The 24,177-nt window shown below is 34.8% G+C and overlaps 3 protein-coding genes and 1 non-coding gene across 4 annotated transcripts; 1 reads left to right on the plus strand and 3 right to left on the minus strand.

Annotated features, from left to right (window-relative positions):
• Positions 1-259: 259 nt before the first annotated feature.
• LOC107908818 (protein arginine N-methyltransferase 1.1) lies at positions 260-4,092 on the minus strand. Its single transcript, XM_041099988.1, has 9 exons — positions 4,063-4,092; positions 3,048-3,294; positions 2,674-2,684; positions 2,154-2,309; positions 1,912-2,020; positions 1,542-1,814; positions 1,265-1,380; positions 972-1,122; positions 260-854 (listed from the first exon to the last, which is right to left on the minus strand). The coding sequence occupies exons 1-9, from the start codon at positions 4,090-4,092 to the stop codon at positions 649-651; spliced, it is 1,299 nt and encodes a 432-aa protein (XP_040955922.1). The 3' UTR covers positions 260-648.
• LOC121220490 (small nucleolar RNA R71) lies at positions 3,797-3,903 on the minus strand. The gene has a single exon (XR_005917692.1). It is a non-coding gene; the product is annotated as a small nucleolar RNA R71 (small nucleolar RNA).
• Positions 4,093-17,707: 13,615 nt separating the features above from the next.
• Positions 17,708-20,365, plus strand: LOC107918006 (uncharacterized). The gene is made up of 7 exons (XM_016847489.2): positions 17,708-18,063; positions 18,151-18,193; positions 18,536-18,628; positions 18,740-18,802; positions 18,913-19,008; positions 19,115-19,192; positions 20,142-20,365. The coding sequence occupies exons 1-7, from the start codon at positions 17,708-17,710 to the stop codon at positions 20,226-20,228; spliced, it is 816 nt and encodes a 271-aa protein (XP_016702978.2). The 3' UTR covers positions 20,229-20,365.
• Positions 20,366-20,910: 545 nt separating this feature from the next.
• LOC107918018 (N-alpha-acetyltransferase 50) lies at positions 20,911-23,581 on the minus strand. The gene is made up of 3 exons (XM_016847509.2): positions 23,200-23,581; positions 21,612-21,734; positions 20,911-21,307 (listed from the first exon to the last, which is right to left on the minus strand). The coding sequence occupies exons 1-3, from the start codon at positions 23,351-23,353 to the stop codon at positions 21,090-21,092; spliced, it is 495 nt and encodes a 164-aa protein (XP_016702998.1). The 5' UTR covers positions 23,354-23,581; the 3' UTR covers positions 20,911-21,089.
• Positions 23,582-24,177: the final 596 nt, after the last annotated feature.

Here is a 24,177-nt window from a genome sequence, read left to right on the forward strand (position 1 = left end):
ATTTTTATTTATATTTGCCGTTATTTTTTTAAAAAATGAGTAAATTTGTAACTTAATTTTTATGTTATTGAATTTTACCACTAAAATTTAAATTTTATTAATTTTTGCCACTAACTCTTATTTTTTAGTTAAACTCTTATTTTAAATTTATATTGAATTTTTATTTTTTTAAATTACAAATATCTTCATTTAACTTAACGAGTAAATATAATTCTTGACTTTCCTTTCTCATCATCTAAACAAAAGCACAATAAACAAATTGTCAAAAAGAAACCCAAATCCAATAGTTGGGAGATTCAAAAGCTTTCTCCAATAATGTGTTTCTTCTATAAGAAACAATGCTTATAAGCAGCTTGTCAAAGCTCAAAATCTATTTAGTCCTATGTCATACATCCAATGTCATTTGTATATATGCTCCCTCACATCAACACAAAACACAAGACTCAATATGAAGCATACATGAGAAGAAAACAGTTGGATTGAGTTAATGAAGTACATGCATCTTATGTGTTTTTCTTTCTCAGGGAAAACCTTTCGAGAAAAAAGAAAGTAGAAAAGGAATTAAAAAAATGTTGGTGAAACATTTGAGGAACATGCAAACAAGGTATCCTACAGCTAGTAGTGGTGATGAAATACTCTGCAACAAAATCAGCGCATCTTATAGAATTGAACTCTCGAAACCACACAACGTCGTCCGCTCAATGAATATTTAACCATTATATCAACGTCTCGGGGATTCTTCTTGTTTGGTGCAACAGTCATGCTCCCAATTATTGTCTCCCCTTCACAGATGGTTAACACATCCTCTAGATATAGGACTATTTGCTTCCAATGGGTAGCTCGCGATCTTGGTCCTGCATTTTGTATTTGCCATTAGCCAAGGCAAAGTTCTTCTAGGCTGGCTTGCTGATTTCTATTCGTAGATAAAATGGAAAGGACAAAGGATGGAGAATTTTGATGTAGATACAAACCTGTAGAGAAACCCATCAATTTGTGGCATTTGGTAAACGAAACATCAAAATATGCAACGAAAGCATGGATGTAATCATCACGCTCTGCAATAAGCTTGAAAGGTGTAGTGAAAGAAGCATCCCCAAGAACCATCTTAGAAATATCCATTGTCTGAAACCAGAAAACCAAAATAAATAATTCAGTTGTACTCCAAACACATTATTTTGTAAAATAATTTCCAATAAGTGTTCATATATATAGATACCCAATGATATATACATACATACAGGAATATGCTTGTGTATTTTCTCACCTTGAGAAGGTGGCAATTTGTTACAATTTGTTTCTGGTCAACCGTGTCAACAAGAGGTTCCATCATAGCTTGCTTTTTTATACAACTCATGTCAAAGCCATAAACATTATTCCAAACTGTAGCAAGATGATGCCATGTAGAAAAGATGGGGTATATATAAGAATACAAAAAGTTGAATTGCAATGAAACACAATAGAAAAACTCGTTGAAAGTTATACAAATACATATGAACATGAATACCTAGATTTATATCAATTTAGCAGTCTGTTATACTCACATTCGATCTTGTCATCTTTGTACTCGGCATCCTCAATTACTGTCAAGTAAAGAGAAGCTTCATCTGGTAGCACAACTCCATCATCAACCTGACACGGGTGAAGGAATAAGAACTTTGATTGTAAAGAATGTAGCTTATAAGAACCCAACAAAAGTTTTGCTTTGATGAGCAAGAGTAAAAATAAATTTAAAAGGCCCAGCCCGTTCACCACACGAAATAATAAGGAAGTAAACTGCTCAAGAGAGCTTGACATGATGATGGAGTTAAAATCTCAATCAATTAACAGTTATAGCAGGAATCTAAGCTACTTTCTGCAAATCATAGCATGCAACGGAGAATTTAACTAACAAAGTAGCTAGCTGCCCCTAACCACACGAAGCAATACAAGAAGACACAACAATTTTAAAAACTTCACCATCAGGCAAGCCATTTGTTTCAACAATTTGTTTAGCCATGTCAGCCATATGGGAGCATTCAACCTAGGAAAGGGAAAAATATGAACAGCATTTGACAAATAAGAGATAGACGCCAGGAGTGTAAGAATTTGGTCAGACAGATTATTAACAACACATAAAACAGAAACAGAAGGAAGATGTAAACTGGAAGTCATACAGCATAAACATGTGCCGCCCCTACTTTTGCACAAAACAGGGACAAAATTCCAGTCCCAGCTCCCACGTCAAGAACTACTTTGTTCTGGAATAGAAACTTATTCCGATAAATAACATTTTGATATGTCTTGGTTCGCACTACATCTTTAAGCATTTCCTAAAATACAAGGAATAGCAGGTTAACACAGAGGAAAAATATTTCACAAAAAAAGAAGAAATGAAAAAGTTACGCAGCCGTATCAAGTTCTTCTACTGAAACCAAGAAAACAAACGCAGAAATCATTTCCAGAAATTTAAGTAAAAGATTAAGTTAAAAAAAGAAGACAGTTTTTGGATAGTAACTGTGATGCATTAATTCATGTATGAGCTTAAACAAACAGAAAAATTACAACCAACCCTCCAATCACAGATATTCGGCACCCAATAGATCACAAAATAATGGTGACTGAAGCAGAACCATTCCATAAATAAGTCGACAAAAATGAAACAAGATTCAAATGTCCAAGTTGTTGCACACTTACTTCATGAATACCTGCACATACACAAAAGAGGGGACAAAGATTTAGAGGAAAGTGCTCACTGGAGATAAATACAAGAATGTATAACTTGAAACATCAGCACCCAATGCCCTACCTAATACCAACATGCTAGCCCCATAAACATGCAACCAGTGAACCACAAATTACTTAGATATAAATAAACTATTGAACTCAACAAGCTCTAACTTTTGCGAAGATAGAAACTTTCTTCTCACATTCGAACCTTCTTCACAAAAATGTGAAAGGCAACACTAAGAAATCCTCACATTCTCATTGTTTTCTAATCAACAAGAAAAATCAGTAAAAAAACTTCAAAATTGAATCTTGGAAAAGAGGATGAGAAGTAGAAAATATACCGAAGTGAGAGTAAGAATCGAAGTAATAATTAGCACTGGTTTTATCATCTTCGCCGTCGCAACCGAAAAATGAAATGTCGGGCTCTCCCATAGAAACATATTCACTAGCTTTGTCAACGGCGACGATTGAATCATCGAGATTGGAGCTGTTGCTGGAGATTTCCTTGTCGTCGGCGTCTCGGAAGCGAATGTTAGCTCCTTCGAAATTGTTCGAAGAGTTGGTCGAGGTTTGAGTTGTGTTGGGGATCTAGAAATGGAGAGAGATAATAAAATACCAGTGCCATGCCATGCCCACCACACGTGAAAAAACCTATATAAAAAAGAGAGGTAAAAAAGAGAAGGAGAAGAGGCGATGAGAGTGGAGAAGAAAGCTAGAAGGAAAAAACAGAAGACGTGGATTTTGGGTAAAACAGAAGCGGGAATGGGGAGGGTAAAACAGGGACCAAAACTGAAGCAGCGCCTAAACTGAGCTCAAGGAAGGGATTAGAAATCAGTGGTTTTCACCGATTAGAAAGGTAAAGGATTACACCCGTATTAGCAATACATCAAACCAAACGATGGAATACAGCCGCATTAGGTGGGGCCCACCGATTAGGGATGTATTGGCTATGCCAATACACCAAACCAAACATGGTGTAAGGGACGGAGCTCGAGCTTGGTTGAACTCATTACCACCAAACTCAATTTCAACATTGCAAAAGTTAGCAGAAAAATTCCTTATGAAGTATTTCCCGCCTAGCAAGAATGCTAAGTTGAGGAACGAGATCACTACTTTCCAACAAATGGATGATGAGTCATTGTTTGAGGCATGGGAAATGTACAAAGAATTATTACGAAAGTGCCCTCATCATGGAATCCCACATTGCATACAACTTGAGACATTTTATAATGGTCCCAATGCTTACACTACGATGGAAGTGGACACTTCTGCTAATGGTGCTCTCCTTTCTAAGTCTTATAATGAGGCTTATGAAATCATTGAGAGGATTTCCAGCAACAATTATCAATGTCCAACCAATCGAGCAGCTTCAGGAAGATGAGTCATTGGAATACATGAAGTAGACACTCTCACTTTACTCGCATCTCAAGTATCATCAATATCCTCAATGTTTAAAAATCTTACTACTAATGGGGTGTAATATTTTGCAGCACAGCCACTGAATTAATTTAAAAATGTAGCTTGTGTTTATCGTGGGAAAAGATATTTATTTGAAGAATGTCCATCGAACCCAGAATTCGTGTATTACATGGGTAACTAGAACAAAAATCGAGAAAGGCAAGGGCTGCAATCCAATTTCTATAACCCATCATGGCGAAACCACCCAAATTTTTCCTGGAGTAACCAAAGGGCAGGAACTAGTAACAATTATGTCCAACCTAGATCGAGCCAGCCACTTAGTTTTTCCCAACAAGCTCAGAAACCGACCCAAGCTGAACCATCCAATAGCTTAGAGAATCTATTGAAGGCATACATGGTGAAAAATTATTCCTCTCTAACGAATTTGGAGAATCAAGTGGGCCAGATTGCAACTGAACTCAGAAACTGACCACAAGGTGTTTTACCTAGTGATACGGAGAATCTGAGGAATCCAGAGAAGGAGCATTGTAAAGTGTTAACATTGAGGAGCGGAAAGACTTTAGAGCCCAATTATGTCGAAGTTGAGAAGGAGCCAGCTGACTCTCAAGACTCAAAGGAAGTTCAACCGAGTGTTGAAATTCCAGTTTCACCAAAAATTGAATCTGTAAAATCTGACAAGGTAACTTCTGAACCAGCTAATTCTGATCAACTAATAACTCTATTAGATGCAAAATTGCCACAGAAAATGAATCAATCAGTTCTAGTAAAGAAACCTCCACCACCCTACCCTCAAAGACTTTAGAAGCAGAAGCAGGAAATTCAATTCAAGAAGTTCCTAGACGTACTCAAGCAACTTCATATCAACATCCCGTTGGTTGAAGCACTTGAACAAATTCCGAACTACGTTAAATTTATGAAGGATATCCTGTCTAAAAAATAAAGGCTTGGAGAATTTGAGACGGTAGCCCTAATGAAGGAATGCAGTGCATATCTTCAAGACAAACTACCCCCAAAATTAAAGGATCGTGAATGTTTTACCATACCTTGCAATATTGGAGCAACATATTGTGGTAAGGCACTATGTGACTGGGGTGCGAGTATCAACTTCATGCCCATGTCAATATTTAGGAAGTTGGGGATAGGTGAAGTTAGACCTACTACGGTTACACTTCAATTAGCAGATCGATCCTTAGGACATCCAGAAGGAAAAATTGAGGACGTATTGGTACGTGTAGAGAAATTTATCTTTCCTGCTGACTTTGTGATTCTAGACTTTAAAGAAGACAAAGAGGTGCTAATCATCTTAGGAAGACCATTCTTAGCAACCGGAAGGACCCTTATTGATGTGCAGAAGGGAAAACTTACTATGCGTGTTCAGGATGATCAGGTAACATTAAAATTTTTAAGCCCATGCGATTTCCTAACATAATTGATGATTGTTCTGCAGTGTCTGATTTAGAGGATTTAATCATGGAGAAGAAACTCAATTATGTTGAGGACCCATTTGAACAAATTTTGACATCAGATCCTTTAAATGATGAAGAGGAGGATGAATACTTAGCTTTGTTAGAAGCTAATCAAAGGGGATTTAATTTGCAATCCTGCTATGAATCTTTGGAGTTAGAGAAAAGGTATTATGCCCAACCAAAAGCATCAATCGAGGAGCCACCTAAATTAGAATTGAAGGTACTTCCCTCACATTTGAAATATGTTTATTTAGGTAACTCTTCTACTCTACCTGTGATTGTTTCAGCAAAATTAAATACTGAGCAAGAAGAGAAACTCATCCTGGTGTTGAAACAATTCAAGAAGGCTATCAGATGGACCATAGCTGATATTCGTAGAATTAGTCCATCTATATGCATGCACAAGATTATATTAGAAGATGGCGAAAAAGGGATGATTGATGGACAACAAAGTTTGAACCCCATCATGAAGGACGTAGTCAAGAAAGAAATCATCGAGTGGTTAGATACGGGTATAATTTACCCCATCTCAAATAGTTCATGGGTAAGTCCAGCCTAGTGCGTGTCAAAGAAAGAAGGTATCATGATCATTGAAAATGAGAATAACGAGTTGATACCTACTAGAACGATTACGAGATGGAGAATTTGCATCAATTACCGGAAGCTGAACAAGGCAAAGAGGAAAGATCACTTTCCTTTTCCGTTTTTGGACCAGATGCTAGATAGACTCCCAGGGCGAGACTATTATTGTTTTCTCAATGGATACTCAGGGTATAATCAGATTACAGTAGCACCGGAAGATCAACACATGACAACATTCAGCTATCCGTACGGTGCATTTGCATTTAGACGCATGCCATTTGGTTTATGTAATGCACCTACTACATTTCAAAGATGTATGATGTCTATTTTTACTGACATGGTTGAGAAATATTTGGAAGTTTTTATGGATGATTTTTCAGTATTTGGAGATGCATATGATGATTGCCTAGCCAATCTAGCCAAAGTACTAAGGCGATGTGAAGAAAAAACATTGTCCTTAACTGGGAAAAGTGCCATTTCATGGTACGAGAAGTGTTATTAAGAAACTCCCACCTCCAATATCTGTAAAGGGTGTTAGGAGCTTTTTGGGCCATGCTAGTTTCTATCGAAGATTCCTTAAGGACTTCTCCAAAGTTGCTAAACTCTTATGCAAATTATTAGAGAAGGACACGATGTTTAAATTTGACAAGTGACTTCGAGATCGGAGCTGTCATGGGTCAGTGAAGGAACAAAGTTTTTCATACCATCTACTATGCAAGTTGGACTCTGACAGGAGCTCAACTGAATTACACAGTAACAGAAAAAGAGTTACTTACTATTGTGTTTTCTTTTGACAAGTTTCGATCTTATCTTGTAGGTACCAAAGTGACTATTTATATAGACCACTCGACAATTAAGTATTTACTTGCCAAGAAAAACGATAAGACGAGACTAATTCGATGGGTACTTCTACTTCAAGAGTTCGATCTAGAAATTCAAGATCAAAAGGATGTCCTGACATTGCTCTAACGAGGCCAAACAATTTGCTAAGACTACTTTCATCCACTCAACTTCAATCATATATGTTTAGTCACTTGTATTAGGTCTAAACGAGTCATCTGAAATAACTACTGTAAATATTAATGTTCAAGACCTGGTTAGGGGGATTTTTCATAGTTTTCAATTTTTATTCTTAGATTTAGGTTTTATTTATGATTTGGGGATTTTTCTGTTTAAGTAATTTCAATTTCAACTTCAGTTCTTTTATTCAATAATTCATTATTTTTGTTCATTCTGACATTCAACCATAATTCGCTCAACATCTGTTAATAGGATTTTAAGTTTTTGCACTTAATTAATATCCACAAATCCAAATTCTCTTTTCCCTCATTTGTTATAGACCGCTTACAGATGTACTAGCATCTTGGAGCCTCCTAGATTCTACCCAAATGTTATGGCCAAATCTTGAAGATTACATTTGCCATGACGATGGCCCAATAAAAAATTTTAGAAAATATCTCTTGAAAATCATTTTGCGAAAATCGAAGGTTGTGTTATCTAAGTGTTATTTTAGAAATTCGATCTTATGTTCAAATAAAAAATGTCAAGATTCAAAAAAAAAACATTGCAGCGGAAAAATGTCATTTTGAAAAATCATAAGATTGATATTGATACTTTGGAAATCATCGATTTTGCAAACATGTTGTGATGGGTTTTAAAAATCAAGTATTGAGCTTAAAATCGTTACTTAGAGTCTAATAAAATTTGTTATAAAAATAGTCTGTCATTTTAGTTTTATTTATTCAAATTATTTAAATTATAATTTAACATAACAAATCATACAGTAAAGAAAAAACCCAAAACATTATCCAAAGTACTCAAATAAAAAATCCAAGCCAATGTCCCAAAACTAAAGTCCATAAAGCATGAACACAAACCAAAATGTACAATACCACTACTTGCAAGGTTTTCCAAAAAATAACCAAAAGTACCTCCGTAGCCAAGCCCATCCTAGCCTCGATTATTTGAAATCAAAGTTTGAGGGGGTGAGCTTAAAAAGGCTCAGTGTAAGTCTTAAATAACAATTATTTCACAAAATAATTCATCACAGCATCATATTAATCAATCCATGACTTATATAAATTACTCAATTATAAAGTAGATATGGCAAATTGTGTAATGACGTAATCAATGCAACAATTTCAGAATACAATACAAATATTAGAACTTAAATCCTACCCAACTCCGCTACACTCCATACAGAGTTCCCCAGAACTCATCCAACCAATAACACAACAAATTGTGGTCGAACCACCAGAAATTGCAGCTTTACTGCCAGATACATAATATTGTGGACAAGCCACCAGAAATGCTGATCTACTACTAGATACTTGCTTCGTACATTTTTCATACCCATGCATGTGTTATGGAAACAAAACAGATTTTTCAGTAGCATGTTTTATATGCGAATCGGATTATCAGAGTATGACATGCTTAACATGCAAGCCAGATCTCATATTTTTACACATAAATGCTTTATCAAGCAAATCAGAGCATCATTGTAGGGCATAATTAGCATACAAATCCTTAGATCAAAATTTAGTAACATATATTATTTCCATATAAATAAGTATACCATATTTTTATAAGCCATAAACCACATGACATGAGTGATGGAAATCATATATTATCATACATCTTAGAATCATCCAATAAACCAATCACACCACAAAATCACATAATTTCAGGATTTACTTGTTATCCTCGCTTATCGATTTTACCGATTTCTATAAATATACTTGTATTCACATAATCACAATATTAAATATCAATATCCATAAGCAATACACTTACTATATATAAATATTCTTCATCATTATTTATTTTATCGTAATATCGAATAATATCACTTAAATCCGCACACCTTAGATTTGATGGATTGATCTTAATTCCACTTCGAAAGAGATGAATAAGATTTTCCTTGAGTCATTATGTTAAATCAAAATATGTGTTAGTACCGATCTAATGAAATAATAATATTCCCCTAAATAAATATCACTAATTTGGCACTACTTATACAAAGAGATCGCTAATTATCACCTCTTTCTACAGTTGATGTTTGTATTCTGGGATTTACTAATATTCTTCAATGATGCACGAAATTGAATAGTTAGATCCTTGTTAAATTAAAAGTAGTACTTCAAAAATATAATACTTACGATAATTCTTCATACTTACAATTAAACGGAGAGAAAAGGGTTTGGCAACAAAATCCCCAAAAAAATCAAAGAGAAGGATTAGGCCCTATAATCGAAAAATAAAAGAGTTTAAATAAAATAACAATTTGAAAGATGATTTTTAATAATGCAAAATTAGATTCAGGAGTTTAAAAGAGGGTTTTTGGAAAGAGGAGAAGAAAAAAAGGAAAATGGAAACAAATTGACGGTGGCCAATGACGACGAGACGGTGGTATGGAAGGAAATCGGTGCAGCATTCGAGTATGGTGGAGGAGGGGAAGAGATTTGAAGAAAAATAGCTTCAAAAGTGTTGAAAAATAATCGAAAAATCCAAAAACAGTGGAGGAGAAGGTAGACTGCAAATGAGGAGATGAGAGAAAAAAATAACAAAATGAAAATTGAGGTTTTGGGAGAGCTAGGGCCAACCAAGGGTAGTCAAAAATTCATTTTGGGTAAATTTGGGGACAAAGGGAGTGAAAAGGGGGATTTTACACAAAAAGGAAAGTAGAAAGGGGCTGTGGAAGACTCAATAAAAGGAAAGAGAATCTCCCCATTTTATGGAAAGACTGGGACGGAAAGGGGGAGTGTTGACCTTCTAGAATGGTCAACAATTGCGGCTAGGATGAGCAAATATATAAACTGGGTGTAGGGGAATTCGAACATGGGACCTCTAACAATTAATTAAGACACTAAACCACTCGGCCTTTTTCTACATTGTGATACAAATTTGCATAATTTAATAAATAAATTCTAGGGCGTGACACATCTAGAATGTAATTTCTGCAAGCAAATATGTAACACCCCGAACCCGAGACCGACACCGGAGTCGGACACGAGATGTTAACAAACTTTGAAAAATTTCCTTCCAGACACTACCCAGTCTGAGTACTAGTCGCTTCAAAAATCATATCTTGAGTTTCACAACTCGAAAATCAGTTTGGTGATTTTTCCCTGAAACTAGACTCATGTCCCCACCTATGTATTTTTTTCTAGAATTTTTGGTCGGGCCAATTAGTACAGTTTATTAGTCAAAGTCTCCCATGTTACAGGGGTCGACTACACTGACCTTTTCCCATTACGACTTGGATATCTCTCTGCACAGAGCTTCAATACTGATGCCGTTTGTTTCTATGGAAACTAGACTCAGAGAGGAATCCATACATATATGGTATGACCCCTAATTATCTCTGGTCAATTTATAGTGAATTTCCAAAGGCGGAACAGGGAATCCAGAAACTGTTCTGGCCCTGTTCCACAAGAACCCAAATATCTCTTACTGTACTGTCCATATGATTGTTTCGTTACTTTCCTATGAAAGTAGATTCTTCAAGGTTTGTTTACATAATTTATTCACTATTTAATTCCATTCCTACTATTTTTAGTGATTTTCCAAATCTACGTCACTGCTGCTGTCAGCATCTACCTTTAAGGTAGGCTTTACCTATTTCATGGTTCAACTAGCCCTTTTTGCATACATAGCACAATTTATGAAAGTGATTAACCATCCCCGTGGCCAATCCTTGCCAAGCATATCCACACTAAATGATTATAACATTATACTTAAACACATATAAGCCATTTTCACATGGCTATCCAAAACTTATACATCACATAAAGTACTCGAAAAACAACAATGGGTCGTCCTATACATGCCATATCAAAATTCAACCAAAAGAGTACCCATAAGAGCCTTTGATAGTGTGGGCGACTTCGACGTCAAGATCCCGAGTCCGATAGCTGGAGAACCAAAAATCTATAAAACAGAGGAGCAATGGAACGAAGTAAGCAATTTATGCTTAGTAAGTTTTGAGCAAGAAATTCCAGCATAAACAAAGAATAACACACATTTAGCTAAATGGAATATTTCATAATACGCAATTTACCGATATCAAACTTGCTTCACAACATTCACAACCCTTATGTACATACACAATAGACTAACTTAGCCGAAGGCCGGTAGCTCGTTTATCAACTGAGCGAACATTTATTTGTAAGGGCTCGATTAAATTCAACACATACGTAACATATCCCCATATTGGGATGTTTTTCGAGTATTCGCTGGAATTTTACAGCAAGCTCATTCATTACCAAATCACGTACCTTCGGGATTTAACCGGATATAGCTCCTCGTTCAAATGCCTTCGGGACATAGCCCGGTTTTAGTAACTCACACAATGCCTTCGGGACATAACCCGGATTTAACAACTCGCACGAATGCCTTCGGGACTTAACCCGGATTTAATAACTCGCACGAATGCCTTCGGGACTTAACCCGGATTTAGTATCTCGCACGAATGCCTTCGGATCTTAGTCCGGATATATTCACTTAGCACAAAGCCTTCGGGACTTAGCCCGGACAGCATTCAATTAATCATGCACATTCATATTTCATTTTCATTTGCGAAACTCAAACACAAGGCACATATCGTCCTTGCACATTCGGCTCAATAGCCACACATAGAGCATGATTTAATCACATTGTAATTTAAGCTCTCTTACTCAAGAACTTACCTCGGGTGTTGTCGAACGATTCCGCTAGCTATTCAACCACTTTTTCCTTCCCTTTATCGGATTTATTTCCCCTTTGCTCTTGAGCTTAATCAAACAAATAAATTGATTTCATCATTTAGGCATCAAAAAGATGAACACAAGGCACTTAGCCCATATTTATACATTAGACATTAAAGTCTCATACATGCAAAAATCATGCATCAACACAACATATTAGCTAATTTCTTTCCCCTTGGCCGAATATGCATGTCTATTTTTGGGGTCGATCTCAACACTTAATACACACATATACACACACTAGTAAAGCATCCTCCCCCTTTTCATCGATTTAACACATGCATTGGTCATCAACATGCAAAGTTACATTCGGCCTTAGCACACATCTTGCTAGCCGATTCTTCTCCATTTAGCAACCAATGCACATATGTGCTCACACAAAAATGCTAAAAAGGAGGTTCAAGAATCATCAAGCCATCATCACATGCATCATTAACAGGCTTCATATTTTGCATGCAATGGCATTAACACAACCTCCACCTAGGCCGAATCTTAACTCATCCTCATGCCTCATCACCACAACATCAAACACCAACCAAGAATGATGCATCCATGGTCAAGTGCCAATTCCATCACATAGCAAGATTTAGACCATGGGCCAAGTAGAACTCAAGCTAACAACTAAAACATGCATGCATCTCATGGAACATCATCAAACATACCTTAGCCTAGCTACATGCATGGCCGAATCTCTTCACCTTTCTTCTTCTTTCCTCCTTAAAATTTTTGGCCAAGGATGAACCAAAGGATGAGAAAATTTTTCTTTGTTTTTTCTTTCTAGTTTCGGCAAGCATGAAGATGAGAAAAGGATGAACAAAATTCTCTCCTTTCTCTTCTTTAGCTCACGGCAATGGGGGGGACAAACAACTACACACACATTTTTTTTTGTATTCTCCATACTCCTTTTTTATTATTTTATTTGTTTTATCCCAACATTTTATGACACAAATTAACATATCTTATTTGTGCCATACTCATGCCATAATTTCCATAAAATAAATTGCACACTTGTGCATCATGCCCATCATGGCCGGCCACTACTAGTAGGGGGGAAAATTTGACATGCAAGTCCCCCCTTTGTCCACATGCACTAATAGGTCCTCACACATTGACCTATCACATTTTAGAAGTTTCTCACATAAGTCCTATTAACTAAATTCACATGAAATCAACCAAATTGAAGCTTGAAATTTTCACACATTCATAATTACATATTCTAGACAATAAGTATCACATTCAAACATTTTGGTGACTCGGTTTAGCGGTCCCGAAACCACTTCCCGACTAGGGTCAACTTTGGGCTGTCACAAAATATTATTGTTAGGTGGTTTTCACAAGTATACCAGTTAGGTTGTAATATAGTTTATACAACGAAGTATGGAACTACTGTGAGGATCGTACCCAAGGGAGGCGAGACTAAATCAATTCTAACTTCGACGTTAATAGATCTAATTAGTAATTTAACTAAATTATATTACGATAATTCCTAAGGTGATGAAAATGCATGTTTTATAAAAATAATTTAGATGAATAAAAAATAAGGATGGAAAACTAATTTGTAGATTTAATCGATTCCAATGACGGAAGATTAACTCGCTTTGGTGGTTGTAACTAATTCCTATTTCAGGTTCTATTCAATCAACTAATCATTAACCTAGTAGGATCTCTCAATCATCCACTAAACTAATGGGTCAACAAAAACTACTTATCTCTTGACTTCACAGTCTAAACTGGATTGTGGTAAGGTGCTCACGAATAGGCAATACCAATTTTGGGGTCATTCCCACCTAGATTTGTCATACCTAGGGTTTTACGTTCTTCCTATCCCAACCAGTTGATCTATTAAGAAACCCTGCATAGAATTTAATTACTCTCATGTCCACTCGCTAATCTCCCATAAAAAGATTAGTAGGTGAATAATTAGATGAACGGAATCAGTTTTAGGCAAAAATATTAAGTATAGACTGAGATATTTTAGTCTTAACTTTGCTATTCTGAAGGTTTCGGTTACATGAGAATTAAGCTTAGGCTTGTATTTTGGTTGCTTGAGGTGAGTTCTTAGCTGATTGCTAATTGTATTTGTTGTGTGACTTATTGTGTTGAAGTTTTGGATTTGTTAAGACCTTCTACAAGTTAAGGAAATGCTAGTTTGAACTTTCAACATTTCAATGAAAGTGTAATTGGTGAGTGTTTGATTAATTTCTTGTGGACATGATTAAATGCGTCATTTGGTATTTCGTTGTAGCCTAAACCCCTAGTCTAAATTCCAAGTGTAAGCTTTCTTGTACACATGTTTATCTTGTGAAATATGTGTTTGTGCTGTTATAAAAATGTGAATTGAAATGAGATGCAATTACTAAGCTTTATGCTTACTTATTTTATTTTCCTTCTTTTATAGTATTGCAAAGTTAATTCGGGGATTTTAAAGACGTCGGAGAGCGCTCACACTATCAACAACAAAAACTCGGTATTTTATGCTGATCAATGTTTGAGCTATGGCATGTATAGGGACTTAGTCATTTTGAATGTATGTCCTTATGATATTTCTAAAGGATGATGTGTAAATATGTGATAATTTTTAGCTATTAAAATGGCTAAGTAAGAATATGTTTGGTATTATGAATGCCTAGGTGATAGTTTATACTTAGAAATTATGAGAGTAAAAATTTGCAATGAAAGAGTAAAAATTTGCAATGAAACAGTTTTGGGACAGCAGCGGTGACATGACTTTGAAAATTCACCAAGGATAGTATAAAATGAATTAAAGAGTGAATGATATATAGAATTAAATATTATTGAGTCTATTTTCATAGAAAAATAACGGTGTGGGTAAAGGAATTTTATATTCTGAGATATTTGAATTTTGGTTAGACAGGGTCAGAATGGTTTTTGGAGTCCCCTGTTCTGAATTTAGAAAATAATTAAAAAATTTACAAAAATAATTATGAGTTATAATTTATATTTCTATATTCTTTAGTGAGTCTATTTTCTATAGAAACAATTGAGAACACCATATGAAAATCATACGATGAGAAAATTTATTTTTAGTGAATAAAGGTCAAAACTGTCAGGCAGTGAAATAGGAGAGATTTTAATGAATAAACTTTACTAATTGGCTAAACCAAAAATTCTAAAAATTTGATGGTAAGATAATATATGAATCTAGTTTTAGGGAAAATTTACAGATCTAAATTTCATGTTTCATAACTTGATTTATAGTTAAATTAGTAACTGCTGCGCAGGTGCACAGCATTATGGTGAACAGTGAAATAAATTTTTAAAGTAAATTTTTATGCCCTAAACTAATAAGTTAAGTCAAGTAACGCCCCATGCTCAACTCCAGCAATGGTCTCGGGTAAGGGGTGTTACAGATCAACTCGAGATTGCCAAAAAGTATGTTGAATCAGCCTTTGAGATGTTGTGGTGGAAGCAATAAATATTTTGCAACAAAAAACACAAGGATTTATAGCGGTTCAGCCCTAGTTCCCTACTCCACTACCTCACCTTTTCCACCACTAAGGATTTTCTCCAAATTCACTAATTTGGCAACCTTTGAGGACAATGTTTAACCTTACAATCTCTCTTAAGACTTATACCCCAAAATTTTAAGATACAACTCCCTTAAGGTTTCTACCCAAACCTTAAGAATAAACCCTCTCTCAAAGAGAAACAAATAAGCAAACAAAGAAATAATCCTTACAAGATCAGGATGTTTGCCAATTAAGCACTAAGATAAAGAAGAACACTTGAGCTAAATGAATATAATGAAAGCTCACAAGTGTTTACAAGAAAATGTATGAAAGAATTAAGCTCTAGGTTATTTTGATTGATCTTTAAGCTTTTCACATTACTCTTATTGTTACTAGACCTTTGGAAGATAGTATTTATACCCTCTAATTGATTTCCAACCATTGTGGTTGTTGTAAAAGTGAATATAACCGTTGGGGATGAAACACTAGGTTATTAACTTCACCTTCAGGAACGAGTATCGATACCTACTAAAAGGGTATCGATATTTTTTGTAATTAATGCAAATTTCAGTGATCGTTGGAGCAGGAACATCAACACCTTAAGAAAAGTACCGATATCGGATCGATACCTACCAGGGTTTGTTAGAAACAAAATGTCAATTTTGTATCGATTATTAGAGGGGTATCGATATCTTGTAAATATCGATACTTAGACAAAAAAGTATCGATATTTTTTGTCCTAAAGCAATTCTAACTTGTTTGAAAATGGTTAAAACATATTTGAAAATATTTGACTCAATTGAAACCATTTCAACTTGATTTTATCAAATTGCTTAACTTTACTTTTATTCAAAAACACTTTATATCAAAACATATTATCCAATAAGGCTTAGTTTAACATAATGTCAATTTATTAATATAATGAACAATAAATGGTATACTCGTAAGTTTAAAAGTTTTCTCGAACTCGTGCTTATATATATTATATTATAGATTATAGATAATTTAAATTTAGCCTCTAAATTTAACTTTCATTTTACAAATTTACAATTTTACATTTTTTTATAATTAGTATATTTTTTAATATTTTTTAAAACTTTATATAAATTTGAATTTTTAAAATTTTATATAACTTTTAAAAAAAATTTAAATAATGGTGTGGTAAAATTTTAGAATGTCACATCATCACATTTTAACAGTGTTATAGAAAAGAGCTAAATTATTTCACGAAATGAAAGTTCAAACATTAATATAAAAGATTAAAAGATTAAAACTAAATTAGAAAAAAATAGTTAAGTTCAAAGAGAAAGGGTATGTTTGATAAATCATTGAAAATGTTTATTTTATTTAAAATGAAAAATTTTAATATTTAATATATTTTTAACAAAAAAATTGAATAAAATAAGTAAATATATAACTACTTAATATAAAAAAATATTTATTTTATTTTATTTTATTAAAATTTTAAAAACAATTAAATTAATATATTTATCTTTCGGGGTAAACTACACCCATGGTCACTTTTGTTTACCTTAGGTTACGTTTTAGTCACTGAGCCATTAATCGTCGTTAATGGTGTAACGGTAAGCTGACGTGGCACGTTAAATCCTCATTTGAAACAAAATTTTAGGTTAAATTATACAATTGATTCCCATATTTTTTTCGTTTTAAGTAATTTAATTTTTTTTTCTTTTATGTTCTTTAAACTTTCCTCTTTTTTTCCATTCTCTTTTCTTTCTCCCTATGTTTTCATACCTTTCCCATTTCTTTTAACATATTAGGAAGTCAAATTGGCAATGAAAAAAGAAGTAGGAAGTCGACTGTCATCATTTGCCTATAACCAAAACCCTATAACCAAAACCCATAAACTCATACCATACTTCTTTCTTCACTACCAATTCGACTTCCTGGTATGTTTAAAGAAATAAAGAAGGTAGAAAAACAGAGGGAGAAGTAGAAGAGAATGGAAAAAAAATAAAAATAAAAAGAAAAAGAAAGAAAGTTAAAAGAACATAAAAGAATTAAATTGCTCAAAATGAAAAATTATGGGGACCAATTGTATAATTTAACCTAGAGTTTTTGTTTGAAATGATGATTTAACGTGCCACGTCAGCTTACCATTACACCATTAATGACAATTAACGGCTCAGTGACTAAAATGTTACAACACGATAACGTAAGTGACTAAAACGTAACATTTCAAACATAAGTGACTGAAATGTAACCTAAGGTAAACAAAAGTGACCATAGGTGTAATTTACCCTTTTATCTTTCGTACTGCCTAATAAAATCATATTTTAATTTATTAAACTCACCTTAAATGTTTTTTTTTAACGAGACACGGTCCCGCACAGTCGGATTCGCCAACGTGCACATTCAACGGACAAGATCGATCCATCCAAATTCCGCCTCATCTTCATTTCCCGCATATCGTAACTTCCTAAAAACCAAAAAGAAGAGAAAGAAGGGGAGAAACAGCAAACGCAAGGCAAAGAGAAACGGTCGTAAATTTTCCGAGGTAGAAGGGAAGCAAAATAATACGATGTCGTTATGTTGCTCCTTGCCAACTGCAAAATCCATGTCTCTCTTCTCCAAAAAACCCCATGGACTCATCAAAGCTTCTTCTTCTTCATCCTCCTCTTCTGCTGACATCCCCGATTTCCTCTCTGCTCATTGGTAGGTTTCTTCCGATTACTATAAACTTTAATTTCTCGATAAATATATGATAACAATTCAGACTTTTTCTTTGGGTTCAATTTCCAGGCTTGAATCTAGAAGGAAAAGACCTTTTGGCCCAAGGCTAACTGTAAGCTTTTAGCTTTGTAATTATTTCTAATTATTTATGTAATCATAAAGTTTTGAAGCCCAGTTTTTTACTTAATTATTAGGTTTATGCGTTTTGCTATAAATTTTTTTGTTTGATATATATATAGTGCGTGTGTGTATTTGATAATATTATGTCATTTTGCTGTTCTGATCAAAATTATGCGTCAATTTTTGTTTCTTATAAAAGTTTCAGTGAAAAACAAAGAAGAAAAGGATCAATATAATGGAGTCTAAATTTTGAATTATTGTTAAACAATGTTAGTATTTTCTTTTGTGTCGGGAGGTAAAAGCAATCAATAACGAAGTTAAACTGTTGTTATAGTTTAGTGCGGAAGAAGCTGTTCAGCACCAACTTGATGCATTAAAGTACAATGACCAACCTCGACAGGATTACGGGATTGAAGTTATGTACAGAGTAAATTCCTGAAACCATATAGTTCTCTTCTCTTTCTTCAAGTTGACTGTTTTATAACGTATAATTTATTACGCCATTAAAGTTCTGTTTTTGGGTATGCTCTTTTGACAGTTTGCAGGATTTGATCCTTTTGAAAGGTCTACATATTTTGGACCCTTCTTTGACCTAGGACAGGTCGGTCAGTAGGTCGATAATGAATTTTGCAAACTTTTAGGATTCTTGTTCTATAGATGCTGATGCTTTTTCTTTTTGGCTGGTTTTCTTCTGCTTTCATCTTCATATAGTTCGAGCGGTTTAGGAGAATTTTTCACCATTCAAGTTATCGAGTATTGCTTGGTCACAAGGAGAGGAAGATCTTGAGCAGTTTGTTTGTCAAGGAGGTATTGGATTAATTCACGTAGGTGATATGTTTTCGGACCTTTGCCAGTTTGTTACCTTGTTTTCTTTCTAATCACCTGTCATTTTTTTTCTTGCATCTTGGAGTAGAACCAATTCAAGCAACGGGTTTGGATACTTGGAAGTCGTCCAAATGAGGAAGAAATATTCGAGTTTACAATGGTGCAGGTTTGTACGTCGATCTTTTTTGCTAGTCTTTTGCAGTTCTTCCCGGGAACTAATAATACCATTTGTGCTATATAGCATGTTCTTATGTGTTAGTCTCAGGGACATCAGCTGGTAAGAAATGTTATGAACTTTTTGTTTGAATGTAAATCCTGCAATGTTATCATATGGAATAGGTAAAAGCCTCTTGCTCAGCCATTTCAGTTTTAGCAGAATTTCCTTCTTTTAAAAGATCGAATCATCCTTGAACCAAGGGTATGCTTGATTGAATGGAAATATGAAAGGATAAAAGTGGAAAAAAAATTAAGTGAGCCTGGTAGAAAAGAAACGAGAAAAATGCTTATTTTACATCCTAATGCGTAAAAACAATTGGACTGATGAGAGGAGAAAACAAGAGGTGGTAGTTCAAAATGATGCCTTTTACAAAATATTTTGTTCTTTCATCTTTCTTTTCCATTTTACTAGGCAATGAAGGGGTAAAAAATTATTTTTTCTTTCAAGATTTCCGTCATTTCTACTAAACACACCAATGAAAAGAATTGTATTTTTCAGCCTTTCAATTCTCTCCACTCTACCAAGGAAACTCTAAACGTTTGCTGTTTACGATAAACACATGGTAATTCACTAATTCATGTATTGAAACACTGAGAGTTGTTTATTGTCATATGACCTGGCTTCTAATGACCTTCAAAATATATGAAACAAACTTGAAAAAATTTAACATTTCTATATCAAACTTACATACTCAAATTTGAGTAACATAGTTTTCTGGTTGTTTAATTCCCGTTTTCAAGACATTTGAGGAGGGAAAAATAGGAGAGAACCAACATGATCACATCTTATAATGAAAAAATATGGGAGACAGAATGAACTAACAAAATGTAGCTTTTGATTAGAAATTTGGAATTGAACACTTAGTTCCTAATACCTGTTAGTAGCTTGTTTTTGGCAGAGGATTGGTGGTTCATGGGATGGGTATTGGTTGACAGAGAGTTTACATCATGACGGAGATGCATTTGCCGGTGGTTTGGCTTACTGACAACAGTCGACGCGGGTTGTCTCTGAATTACGTGTGTATCTCACACATTCATGTAGATAATGCCACTTCCTGTCATGACCAGCCTCGTCAAAACTATGTAAATTTGAACCTGTGAATATATTTTATATATTTGTCAACATTTTTTTCTTTTTTTTTTTCAGTCGTTTATCATGTTAGATGACACCATTACAAATCAAATTTTAAAATTGTTGACTAAAGGAACTAAATCGAATGAATAGTTCTTAAATAAAATTTTATCCTCAAACATGTGGCCTTTTATTTGTTTTTATGAAAGGAATTCTTAAACGGGTTTGATTATATGTTCACAAGCATTTTTGTTTGTTTTAGTTATAGTTTAAAGTCAAGCATGCCTAATTTTAAACTAACTAAACTTGAAGCAACTTCTATTAGACAAATGTTTTGCTACAAGTACATTAGTGAAAATTGAAAATAGTGATCAACCCCTTGAAGGGTTGAAACAGGCCAAAACTCAACAGATACCGAATATCTTACAATACCTAAATTAACATTCACACAAACCATACCAATTGTATCAAATTCGGAGAAATGTAGTGATTGCATTTTGCTGAAGCAACAAAATCATTTAATGACATGAACCGGCAATGGTCACATTGACTAACGAAAGTGTTGAACAAGACTAACAAAATTTCAACTCAAAAGATAAAAAAAGGACACATTTATAAACCAATCACAACTGGCATCATTAACGCCATATCTCATGTCATTCATGCAACACAGCATCCTTATCGTCAAAATAATTCCCAGAAGTATAGGAATTGATCAAATTCACTAAGATAACAATAACCAATTCCTCTAGAGAACATTACCAGCTTTTAATTGTTATTTCTTCGCTTGTGATGGAGCGGTGAACTTGGTGAGAACAAAGCAGTCGGGAGGGTCAATGTTTGTGTAATAGTTCTTGATTGTCTCCGTGATTTCAAATCCAAATTTCTTATAGAAGTTGATGGCATCTTCATTGTTTGTCTGAACATGCAAGTAGATTTCCGGTATCTTTTGCTTCGAACAGAGATCAAGAACATGGTTCAATAGCCTTGTACCTGCACAAGATTTTTAACGAACTATGGCTTCTATTCAGAATCAATGGGAACATAATTTTTCAGCAAAAACATGCGGAGGCAGTTAGTTACACTCTACATTTCTTCATCGTTGACCTCATTGCAATTTGCAAAAGACAACCATTATTGTGCCACTGAACATGTGCAGATATTTTAAGAGTGCGAGTGAAACAAGAAGTGATCAGATTCAAATTATAGGTATTGATAATGTTAAAGGACAATACTAATATCATCCAATTAGTTTCTTGCATGACCTATTCCAAGGAAATGTTGTTTGTCTACTCACCAATTCCTAGCCCACGATATGGTGCTAAAACACCCAATGTCATGATGTACACACGGATGGCCCCACCTTCCTTCTTTTCCAGCCGGCAAGCAATTGATCCGACACAGATGTCACTGTAATATGCTGAGTTAGCATGCAAAAGAGTGATTATTAGAACAAAATACTAATTTTTGGATAACACAGGCCATTCTCCAACTTAAGCTCTAATCAGGTCTCAACTCATGTAATAGCTATGTATAACAATCACATCATCTGTTACGTGAATATGCATGAGTCACCACAAACAATTTATTCCGAGCCATCAAATTGAATAAAAAATAATTAATTACAGCTTTCTAACCATCAATGTGTAACATAGTAATTGATATCATATGATGAAGCCACTGTGACAGGGACACTACAAACATGCTCTGCACATTCATAAGATCATAGAGTTAAAAAAGGATAGAGTTGCTCAAAACTTCAATTGAGTGTATTTCTTAGAGCATGACTTGAGGATTAAGGAGAAAATAAAACAAATATGCAGTTACCAAGACAGAAGGAAACGGTAAGATAACTTCTCTTCAAAAAGTAACAGGTTTTGAAATTTCTACAGTTTCTGTGAAAAGATGTAGACCATCAAGCTCAATAGGTGCCCTCCAATGCAAGGCAGCAAATTTCAGAATCAGGAAGTCTTTAGCCTGGGTTTTTATGACTTTGAAGTTCACCAGAAAACTTCAGGGATAGCTACTACCCGCTATTTAACAGTGTAAAAGCAATGCAGGATAAGGATGTATTAACATTACACAATATGCAGAAGATCATGGAAGAAAAGGTGACTGGACCAGCTAAGATTGGTAACATATTTGAGTGTAAGGCAGCACAAGCACAACAGCAGAAGCAAAGAGTGTTTTTGAGGCATGTTTTCATGAGGATGAATGGTGACACGCATTTTTAGAGTTCAATAAGCCCAGAATATTGACCATTGAAAACAAAACACAATAAATAGAGCAAGCAATTCAATATAGGTCGGGTTATCTAACCTAAACTATCTAATCCAACAAAGAATTGCTTGTACCAATGATCACATGAGAAGACACTAAACTGATAACCGAAAACATGTTAACGGTATCGAAGGTCACTCATTATCAATCAGTGTAGGTTGTAGTTTCAAGACAGCCAAGTTCATCATTCAGTAACTTGAAACATCAAGGATAAAGTTTCTGGTCTTGGAGAATGTATACATATTAAACCATTTTTCAATCATGTATAATCAAATGCCAATATAAATCAAACTGGCCCATAAAAGGCCATCAATCTTCCGATGCAAAGAACCAAAAAGCCAAAATCAAACGCAGAAATCAAAACCAACAAAATAAATTCCCATAATAGGATACTAACTACATACGCAGAGGGAAAGAGAACAACAATAAAATTCCCAATAGATGGCATATACTAAAGAACACAAAAGAAAAAAAAACAAGATTAAAAAAGAAACCAGTGCAAAGGAAATGCCAAACAACATTGGACCAACCAAAAAGAGTTCAACAACTTTCAAAAGAAAAAAAAAATGGAAACCCAGAAAAAGATTAGGAAAAACGGAGCAAACCAAGCTTGGTGAATTCGCCAGAAGCGAGAGCATCGGCGTAGTACTTATCGTTGTAACGAACAGGGAAGAGAGCTGTGTTGAGCTTCTTCAGCTGCATCACGTTCTTGTCCCTCACTCCATCAAGTGATATTGCTACTTCTCGCCCAGCCCCCATTTCTTAACTCCTTTGCGATCTATTTGGTCTAAGAAAACAAAAGACTTGCAGAGGGGATATAATAATGGTGTGATGAGGGATTGTACAGAAAGACTTAGATTTCTTGTACGTGACAAAAGAGGAAGGGTAGAGGTTGGCTTTTCAATTTACAGCGACGGTGGAGGGATTCGCTACTCTTGGAACTTGGGGTTTCTCGTTTCCCACATTTAATGGATTTTATGGTTTTATTGTGTACTATGATGTTCGAAGGTCAATTTTTTCCCAATATTTTGGGTTTGGGCCTTAGTTTCTAAATAAAAGAGACTTGCACACTCGGTGGCCTGCTGAGCTGATAACAACTCCTTGGCCTGCATGGCCAGAAGAACTTCCCTTTTTTTTTTAACGAAAGAAGAGCATGAGTTAATATATCTGCGCCATCTAAAAATTTATGATTCATGCCCCCTCCCAACCACCCTAATTTCAGGATATTTTTTCAATGTCACATCTATGTTTTTTCTCCTAACTCATACACTAATTTATTTTCTGTTTGAAGCATGGTTTTCTTTCTCTTTTCTCTATCCTTGGAGAACTATAACTCTTCTATGGATTTTTCCCTTTTTCGCTTGTCATTTGGTACCCTTGATCAATGAAGTCAAAGGAAAAGATTATCCGCCTGATGAAATGATTAGATTGCTTAAGCTTTGGACAAAGACCTCCCTCAAAGCTCTCGTTTGCATTCATGCATTGCCACCCCTCTATGGCTCCTAACGCCAACCCCAAAGTACAAACGAACAAGCTGCCCTCTACGAAGACTAACCCTCAAGGGTAAAGTGAAGTGGAGATTG

This window comes from Gossypium hirsutum, chromosome D08, assembly GCF_007990345.1.
Source record: "Gossypium hirsutum isolate 1008001.06 chromosome D08, Gossypium_hirsutum_v2.1, whole genome shotgun sequence".
NCBI classification, from domain to species: domain Eukaryota; kingdom Viridiplantae; phylum Streptophyta; class Magnoliopsida; order Malvales; family Malvaceae; genus Gossypium; species Gossypium hirsutum.

Excerpts from the sequence above, each read along its gene's own strand:
- LOC107918006 (XM_016847489.2), top strand. The coding sequence starts at position 17,708 with ATGTTTTTTTTTAACGAGACACGGTCCCGCACAGTCGGATTCGCCAAC. Across the intron at positions 18,803-18,912 it reads CCTTCTTTGACCTAGGACAG|TTCGAGCGGTTTAGGAGAAT; the intron begins GTCGGTCAGTAG and ends ATCTTCATATAG. Across the intron at positions 19,009-19,114 it reads GCAGTTTGTTTGTCAAGGAG|AACCAATTCAAGCAACGGGT; the intron begins GTATTGGATTAA and ends ATCTTGGAGTAG.
- LOC107908818 (XM_041099988.1), bottom strand. The coding sequence starts at position 4,092 with ATGACTCATCTTCCTGAAGCTGCTCGATTG. Across the intron at positions 3,295-4,062 it reads TTCCTGAAGCTGCTCGATTG|ATCCCCAACACAACTCAAAC; the intron begins GTTGGACATTGA and ends CTCCATTTCTAG. Across the intron at positions 1,123-1,264 it reads CAAATTGCCACCTTCTCAAG|ACAATGGATATTTCTAAGAT; the intron begins GTGAGAAAATAC and ends TTCTGGTTTCAG.
- LOC107918018 (XM_016847509.2), bottom strand. The coding sequence starts at position 23,353 with ATGGGGGCTGGGCGAGAAGTAGCAATATCACTTGATGGAGTGAGGGAC. Across the intron at positions 21,735-23,199 it reads TGGCGAATTCACCAAGCTTG|CATATTACAGTGACATCTGT; the intron begins GTTTGCTCCGTT and ends ATGCTAACTCAG. Across the intron at positions 21,308-21,611 it reads ATATCGTGGGCTAGGAATTG|GTACAAGGCTATTGAACCAT; the intron begins GTGAGTAGACAA and ends AATCTTGTGCAG.